Source organism: Condylostylus longicornis, unplaced genomic scaffold, assembly GCF_029603195.1.
Source record: "Condylostylus longicornis isolate FDR11 unplaced genomic scaffold, ASM2960319v2 ptg000702l, whole genome shotgun sequence".
NCBI classification, from domain to species: domain Eukaryota; kingdom Metazoa; phylum Arthropoda; class Insecta; order Diptera; family Dolichopodidae; genus Condylostylus; species Condylostylus longicornis.
The window spans coordinates 14153-23648 of NW_026578649.1; the positions used below are offsets into that span (position 1 = coordinate 14153).

General features: G+C 46.5%; 1 protein-coding gene across 1 annotated transcript; it reads left to right on the plus strand.

The window, feature by feature from the left end:
* Positions 1-6485: 6485 nt before the first annotated feature.
* LOC129617976 (uncharacterized) lies at positions 6486-7763 on the plus strand. Its single transcript, XM_055532943.1, has one exon. The coding sequence runs from the start codon at positions 6486-6488 to the stop codon at positions 7761-7763; it is 1278 nt and encodes a 425-aa protein (XP_055388918.1).
* The last annotated feature ends 1733 nt before the right edge of the window (positions 7764-9496 follow it).

Consider the following 9496-nt stretch of genomic DNA (forward strand, 5'->3'; position numbering starts at 1 on the left):
GTAAAATGAATCCATGAATTGCTGGAAGAATATTTTCTTCTCCACCTAAAAATGAAGATCTGAGTGGGAATGACTTGAGTGCATCACCATTGAAAACCAACATAAGAGGTCGACGAAGACGAAATTGTTTTCCTGCAAATTGAGGAAGTTTATCCGAAGAAGGGAAACAGATCGCCTACGATGCAACACATTTCTGAAGACTTCAAGCGCGATTGCGATTCCTGATCCAGCATCAGAAGCTCCAGGCGAAGAAACTGCGGAATCAAAGTGAGATGCCAAAATCAGAGAAGGGGGGGGGATGGTGTCGGAAGTCAGAAACGATTGGAGCAGGGAAGGGTAACGAGTGCTCGATGGGCTTTTGAACGGGTCTAGCGGGATTGATCTCATGGCCCTGAAGAGTCTCGAGCAAATTGTTCCTCAGTTCAACGAAATTCTTCGTAATGCCCGCAATTTTGCGATCCTGACGCAAAATTAAGTTGAGAGGAAGCAACCGAACAGCAAGAGTTGTGAGGTTCTGGTAGACGTTGAAAAAATGGCCTCCCTTTGGAATCGCTAGTGCGAAGTTGCCGGAATATTGATGTGAGAGCGATACATCAATGAAAGTTAGTGAAGCAGAATTTTGTTGGCGTATTGCGAATCTCTCAATGTTGAATATTTGTCGTGAATGGACTCCCCTAGAACACTCATGAAGAGCGAGGTGATCCGTACACAAGTGATTTTTAAGAACCCAATCAAAACTGTAATCCGTTGCCAGGGTATTTGCAGCCAAGAGACGCAATTGACCAAGAATCCGCGGATGACGAAAGATTCACTTGAAGTGACGAAAGATCACTTGAAGGAACTCGACTGCGTACGTCACTTCAATATAACGGACAAACAACTCAGCAGAAGACCATTCTTCCATTGTCTGACAACCTCGCGTCTCTATTCCCAACGAGTGACGCACAACTTTCACCCATTCGAAGTTTTCTCCAGCAGTGTTGATCACAAATTCAGGAAGACAAAACGGAAGCAAACGAATGAATCGAGTGCGTAAATCATCCAAGGCAGACAACGGGAGTGTCTTGGGACTTCCACATTCAAGTTGTTGGGACAGATACATCCGTGATGGTCTGTTGCATTACTGAATGGTTGTCTCTTATCCTCGAAGATTGAGTACGGCGTGGACAAACCGCTAATGAGTTCCCATTCATTATCGTCTTCAGGTGTCGTCGGACATTTCAGAACTTCGGCGATCAGAAGCGCGGGACCTCCAACTTCATTCGATCCTGTGCCGAGAAGTTTTGGACCCAAACGCTCGAGATTGCTGAGAAAGTCTTTCGTCCGACCCTCTGAAAACACCCGCCATTCGTTGAGCGGTGAAGAAGTGGCGTTGAAGTAAGTCCCAAGCCTCGAAATTGAGTGAAAACGATTGCAATAAGAACAGCAAGGGAGAGAAGAAAGAATCGTATAGAAGACTTGCTGTCGTGTGCAGGACGTTCGTGGGGGGAGGTTTTTTGGTCCATGACGAACCTGATACCAGATTTTGCGTCTGGAAAGATTTTTTCGGATTATTAGGAACGTTGGGACGAGAAGGAGACCGGGCGGCGCCTTCGATGTCGGAAAGTGTGCGATCCGGAGCAGTAGGGTGAAGCTATTGGAAGAAGTTTTGATACAAGAGACGACGGAACACTTAATCACAAAATACAAGGCTAACAGTTGTCCATTACTTTCTTTTCCATTCTTGAGTCCCAACTTCTGACTCTGATGAGTCTTGTCGAATTCTCTCCCCTCGCTGTTTTGACTTCCTTTTCGTTCCGACCAGTCAGAGTCACCATCGTTGATATCTGTTACGACTTTGCATCGATTCGTTTCAAGATGAAATCTCATATCAGCCCGAGAGAGAGAACATGAAGATTTCCTTCTACGATGCTTTCTCTCACTGAGAACAGAGTCCCCTCTTCCGATATTCCACTTCGGACGGTTAAGCTCAGCGGTTGTCACTCCCAGGGTGTCAAGTACCCATCGCTTAACGGGTCTTTCATAAGAGCCTTTCCATTCACGCCGATGGGTCACCCTTACTTTAGGCAAGATGCTCGATAGGCACTGGCATACAAAGATAATTATTGGCACGAATTTGTTCAACTCACTCCGGGAAAAATCCAGAAAAACGCAGTAAATCCAATAATGAAGATGGCACATCCAATATCTGGGATAACAACATCTTCTCATTTTATTAAATCAGTTCACTTACACGCTTTCTCAAAAACGACTCGATCTGTTGGATCTCGCACCATCCCGCCAAACCGATTGTTCCGTGATTTGGATCGCCTGGTGATCGGCCTTGAACGTGACGAATTTGAAGAATAAGCGCAAAGACGGATGCAGTCGGTACAAAATATTTGATTAGAAACGCCCATCGAGGCGGAATACTTTGAGACCCGAGGCAGAAGAAGCCCTTGGCCATAATGAGCTGCAATAAAACAGATTATTATAAATCATTAAGCACAGAGATCACGTCGGAGCAAGAGAGGACCATTCGTCACCTTTTCTGATCATATCTTCCTCAATCTCTGCGGGTGTCGGGGCGGGTTGACCGGCTTGTAAAGAGTGTGTGAAAGGAGGAGCTCCTATTGTGATGTCGTTAATGTCTGCTCTCAGGATTTGAACGTTTCCAAGAAGCAACCACCCAAGAAGCGTTCTGCCGAGATGCGCATGTGACAAAGTAAATCTACGGGGCTCACTTTGAAGCATTCCATCTTGGTTTCTCGATTTGTTGTCCATCTGCACTGCTTCCATCTCCAAAGCCACGCTAGAGAGATTGAGAGTGAACACCCAACGATCCCAACGCCAACAAGAAGAAAGATACGCTGAGTAGGCGAAGGGAGGAGGTTGAAAATTTCTCGTGTGTGTGGATCATTGTCGCTAGAACAAGAATTAGAAGGAAGGAAACGAGAAGGGAGAGAACGCTCGCTCTGCCAACAGACTTTGATTGGATCTCGATTCCATCCAGCCATCCAGCCTGAACAACGAGGGATGTGAACTGCAGAATCAGTCACTTCATATACAAGTTGACTGATCACTCACCACGATACAAAGAATGAGGACGATGACAGGAACAGCCATTTGAGAGTGAGTATAAGAGAAGAACCACCAATAGCGATCAATAACAGGAATCAAATGGCTGACTGTGATACCGATTCCGATAAAGACAAGAACGACAACGACGTTGATTTTTGAAAATCGACTTCCGATCCAACGAGTACTCTGAGAAAAATGTAAAATATTCAATGAATGGAGTTGTCTCCATGAGAGCCAAAGGTGTGTGTTCAGAGCAGCCATCCAGACCGCTACACCAACCATTATGTCTTCAGTGACGACAGCAATTTGAGAAAAAGAAGCGTTTGTGGAAACGAGGACTAATGTTGCAAAAAAATAGAAAACAGAAACCTGATGGCCAGAATGTCTCAATCACGATGGAAAGAAGAAGCCTTCATGTCGAGAGACTCACCGGGGATCCGGGAAGGTGCGACAGGGCCAGCGGGATTACGCCCCATGACATATACTCAGGTGACTTTGTGATTGTTAGCAGTCCGAATGACGTTGACTCAATTCGGATGTAACCCAGAAAAGGAAAAACTGCAAGACTACAGAAGAAATGAACTCCTCCAGACATTGAAGAACCCACCCAGCCATGAAAGAGATTAGAAAATCAAGATTAAAAGCTAAAGTAGCAGCTGCATAAACAGACTGTCTTGGTCTGCAAGGAGCATCAGAGACGTTGCTGGGGAATCAAACTGACTTGTTATGCGATGCTAAACCAATAAGGAGTGTCGTTGCAACGGAAGTTGAAGAGAGTGCTTGCACGATAGCGAAGCTCCACATATAGGGATTCCAAAAATCAAGAAAACCGCGACGAAACGCCTCTGAGATGAAAGACAGCTGATAGAACAGAAATCGCGCTCCTACCGAAAAGATATCCCATCGCATACGTTGCTCCAGGCAACGTGGAACCAAACGAAAAAAGAAAGAGAAGAAGAATGACGGCCGCGGAAAGCGTCCATACAGCAACTGGAAAACAAATGAGATTTTGAATAAAGAGTTGCTTCCTACCAGAATAGAGAATCGTAGATACGCCCCGTGTCGCAACCAAGAGGATAGAAGTCCAAACGACAACCATTGAAACAATCGTAGAAGCCACTGTTCGTCCAGAAGACGCGAGATTCAGACTATCGCGAAATCTCATCGCCTGAAGAAACGTGAAGTGTTCAAGAAGCGTCAACTACGCGCAGCTTGTTCGTGTAGCAACAAGCCCTACATAAGCGATTGCATCAATTGCACACATTTTTTGAAAAGGATTCCAGATGCAGTCGGGTCCCCCATTTCTGCATCGTGCCGGGTTCTTTCCCATCAATCGGCACGTGTAAAGCGCCGACTCCGATGGACGCCAGGCAAAATGTGTCCCAAACGAATTTGCAAAGTAAACCAAGAGTGCGGAGATGTCGACTGCGAGAGGGCAGAAACGATGAAAAACGATGAACAATGGTGATGATGGTGATAATATCTTTTCAATTTATCACAGTTAACAGCAACATACTGACATGATTGAACGACAGCAGAGAGAAAAGTTAAAAAACTGATACAGAGAGTGAATCCACGCGCTCTTGGATGAAGAGAATCAATTGCTCTGAAAGAACCTCCTTGGGTTGTCTAAATGAAACAATGCGGAGAGAGACACTAGATGATAGAAGGCGTACTTGGCCAATACCGATAAGCAGCGACATAACAGGAATGACAATGAGATACCCAACAATGGCATACGCAATTACAAATGGCATGCCATTGTAGAAATACAGAAAATATTGAAATCTATGGAAGGAAATTTGAACTTAAAATGTGTCATACGAAAAACGAACCGCGCAAAATTGGATGTTCCGATAAATCCAGCACAGGACGAAACGACAAAGACCCCAATATTTGGCCACCAGTGAGAAGGATTACGATCAAACGGGTTAGACCAAGTACTGACAGGTTGAACAAGACCATCGATAATGTCAAGCGATGAAGAGAAGGAGAGTGATCCATGAGCGAAAGTAGCACGAGAGATTGATGGAGGAATTCGACTGATTGAAGTTGCGATTGATCCCGTTATCGATCCAGCAATTGAATTATTGCGCCGATGACTAACGAAATCATCATCATCTTGAACCAATCGCCTCGAGTTGGAAGCCCAATGATCGAACCGTGGATAACCAATCTGAGATAAATCTTTACCCGACATTGATCGAGGTTCATCATCGTCACTCGATATCTCCCCTGCATTTACTCGCCTCTCTTTCACGAGCTGTCTTAACCCGCGTATTCCGTTCTCTTTGATAATTTCACGTTTTCCTGCCGGCAGTTGGGCCAATTGGTTCGCGATGTATTCGCGCCAGTGTTGCGCCTGCTCCGCCATCTCAACGTCTTCAGACGTCACAACTGTTCTTGGCTGTGAGCCCTTCGCGCTGAGCATTTTTTTAATCCACCCTCCCCACGTGCGTTGGTGTTCTGGAAGTCCAGTGGCTATTCGACGTAACGCGTGGCGCCCTCTGCGGTTGATAGGCGTCCCCGTTCGTCTTCCTTTTCTTTGAGGTGAATTTCTTGAAGGATCTCTATGTGATGATTCAAGCTCCCGGCAGGGACCAAGTATTGTGACACGGGGTGCTTTTCCCCCTTTCAATTCATTGTTGCTCTGAACACGGACATTGCATCCTAGATCCCGCGTGCCGTGCTTGAGTAAATCTTCCATGATGAGAGTGGAACGATTGACAACCGGAGTACTTGGGTCATTAATGATCGTTGAACCTGCATTGAATGGTGAGTAATGTCCTGGACTCAAGTGTCCTGTGTTGAATGCAGAAAAGTTTCCAGCAAACGGTTCTCTTCCTGCGAATGGTGAGAACCGTCCCGCATTTGCGATCGTTGGGGTTGGTGTCTCCAAGACTTCGAGAATAATATGATCTGAATTTTGCGCGACAAACATTTGTTCGAGGTCATCCATTTCTTCACAACAGGGGACGTCCATAAGCGGATGTCGAGCCACTGGAGATTCATTGCCACGTCTCTGACGGAATGCAGTGATTTGTTTGAGAGAGATGGAAAGCTCTTCAGGTGGGGAAGATGCAGAGCAGAGTGGCGTCGCCTCCTCATTTGAAGGAGGAATCATTCTGGTGTTCAGTTTGAGTGGTCAAGTGCAAAAATCAAAAATTGATTGAAACCGCCAGCCATGTTTGGCCTGCTAAATAAATATGACAGCCTTAGCTGTATCCAAAGTAAAAAGAAGAAACTCCTAGCAGCAAAATTGGTTCTGTGTTCAAAATCTTCAAGCACAAATATCAGGGGGGCACCTTTTGAACCTGTTTTGAAAATTTGAGCCTGTTCGTTTCAAGAAGGAGGCGACCAAGGACTTTCAACCCATATGAAAAAGAACTCTTTCAAACATTAATACAAAACGTCGAGCGTCTAAGATGATGCGTGGTCCAAGAGATCCTTCCCCAACAGAAATGCAAAAATCCCTTTCTTTGAGTGAACCGTCTTTCGAGCGACCTTTCTTTTACAACTGGATCGACAAGAAGGAATCTGCAGAATCAGGCGAGACGTTCGTGTCGAGCGACCACAAGTACCCCCCTCGACGCAGAAGGCACCGCGCGTCTCGACCCCATCTGCACTGGGACGAAAGTCCTTCACCCACACATTTTCCAGCATCCTCTCCTCATAGAAGCAGATCGGAATGCAGCTTTTCGTCGAGGCATCGTCCTTTATCCAGCCGCGCCACGGACTCCGCACGCCCTTCTCTTCGCCTTCCGTCGACGGTTCGCGGAATTTCAAAAGCTCGATCCGCATCTTCGGCGGGATCTCTTAAGTTGCACCGACGCGCGTCCCAAAAATCAACGAATCATCATCGCAGCAGTTCTTTCGCTGCGGTCCCCTTCGGGCCAGTCGATCTTGGGACGCTCAATAAGTCATCAGTTTACAATCAAGCATCCACAAACGGACAACGCATTGATGGAAGTTTCAACGACAAGAGTCACAAACCTCGACGTTACAACAGTTTTGCGAGCACAAGAAGAGGAGCCAGACCAAGACGACCATCAAACGCGACACAGAAGCGCGACAGTGGCGATATTCCGTCGAAGAGCGGTCAAAGCATTACAATCGACCCTTCTCTTGTCGGACAGAGACGCTCCCCGTTGCGCTGCAAGTGGTTGTGGAGGATTTTCTCCACCCGCTGCGAAGTTGCACCGCGAGTTCTGACGTCCTCTGATGTCGACGACGCACTCGTTATTCACGAGAAACAAGCGTTGCGGGATGCACAAATGGCAGAATTGTCACCCGCACAGCGCGAGGCACGAAAACAGATGGAGGCGGACTGGGAATCAGACGAAGACGGATCGTCGACGTCGGAGCCGGAACTCTTGCCAAGAAGGCGAGAAGGATTTGCCACGTCACTAGGACGTGCCGTTCAACGTCAGCGCAACCGGTTGAAACGCAGGAGAAACAGAATTCCATCAACGAAGGACTCTACGGAACATGCAAGAGCGACAATGAAGGGATCTCGATTTTCTGAAGCACAGCCATCAATGAAAGATGGAAACAAACCTCTCTCTTGGTGGCAACGAGAACGAGATCTAGATCAAGGAGAGAACCCATATTACAGACCTCGAGGTCACCAATGGTCAGATTGGAGCACCTATGTGGTGGCTCTCACTGCCGCATGGATGGGAATTCCAAACATTTGCAAGTGAGTGGCAATCGATGACAACAGATCTAATTTATTATTTGCACTACAGGTTTCCTTATTTCGTTTTTTATTATAATGGACTTCCTTGGTTCATCGCCCATACAATCATCATTTTCTTTATTTGCGCTCCTCTTACGGCTTGCGAGGCTGGAATCGGTCAAGTAATCATCCATGTTTCATGATCGATTCATTATCACCTTCTCATTCTACACTCAGCTTGTTCAAGGGGGACTCATTGAAATGTATGACTGCCTCAATCCTCGTGCTCGTGGTTTCGCTCTCCTCACTGGAGTGATTGCCCTTATAACCTGCTCGAATCAAACAGGTCAGTTCCAGTCGCTATGACTAGATCTCATCTTATTCGTCAGTCACCATCGCTCGTCTTCTGATGTACGTGACCCAATCCTTCACGACTGAATTTCCATGGAGAGCATCAAACGATCTTCTCACTGAATGTGCTGATACAAACACTGGCTATTGCTCCCTCGGTGGTTCTGAATGCGGACTGAATGATCTAACGGATGAATGCGCAATCGATCATATTAGTTTGGTATGTCGATTGTCTGAAGTATATTTTATCCAGCTGTCCACTAAACGCGAGGCCTCCACGTCAAATTGATGTATTTAGCAACACGTTCTTCTCAGGCTATCCGATGGGCACAAGCGATTCGCTTCACTGATAATGGCGTTCCTCAAATTCCTCTCCTTGCGCTTGTTGTGTTGTGGTTGCTGATCTTCTTCACACTTAATCGTGGAATGGGAGTCTTGGTCTCACGTACGATAAACAAAAAAGTGATTGGAAAACCATCTGCATCCTCGTAGTTGGAATCTGGACTCTTTCTGTAACCGTTGTGGTTTTCTTATTCTTGGTCTTCTATGGAGTATCTTTGCCTGGGGCTCAGTTTTCTATGAGCTCATTGACGGGTATGTCTTTCCACAAAGCGCCCTCTATTACTCATGTCACTCAGCTGGGTCGCTCAGCGATCTTTCGAATCCCTACCTCTGGGCTTTTGCGACGGTGAATGCGCTTTGGCAGACCAGTACAGCGCTTGGGGTGACAGCAGCATTCAGTGCTCGGAGCAAGTAAGTCGCCTCTCAATCTTCTCCGACTGCCGCTGCATTATCTCTTAAGGCCTAGGACCCCTGTCTGGCGTACAGTCGTTACCCTCCATGTCATCGACCTCTTAGTCTCCATCCTTGCATGGTAAACCCCAGCTGATTTCCTTTAGTCATCCTTCCTTTCGTAGTGTCGCAGTTTTTCCCTATTTGGGATTCATTCGATCCCGAACCAATTCTTTCGGATTGATGGAAGTTGCTTCATCTCCAGATTATTTTCTCTATAGTATTTATCCCTTGGCGCTCTCGTGGATGCCTGGTGCTCCTGTAGGTCATTGACTCACAAACAATCAACCTCTTGCTCTTCAGGTGTTCTGCTTCGTTTTCTTCCTTACAACCATTTTCATCGCCTTCGGATCTGCTTTGGGATATCTAACCGCCCTTACCGAGTCGATCGCGGTATGTGTTCTTATAACTCACTTGTATCTGGCAAGTGTTGAGATTTCAATTGTTCCTCAATAGAGAGTTTTCAATTTCTTTGACAGAAAACTGTTTGGTTCCATCGCACAAACAGACGCCTCTTATGCGCTGGAATGTCTTGCGCTGGATTGGGAGTGTGCCTTGTCGCCACGATGGTGGAGGTGAGCATCATGTTCCTCCTTGCGCTTTCAAGTTTTCTCT

Excerpts from the sequence above, each read along its gene's own strand:
- LOC129617976 (XM_055532943.1), top strand. The coding sequence starts at position 6,486 with ATGATGCGTGGTCCAAGAGATCCTTCCCCAACAGAAATGCAAAAATCC.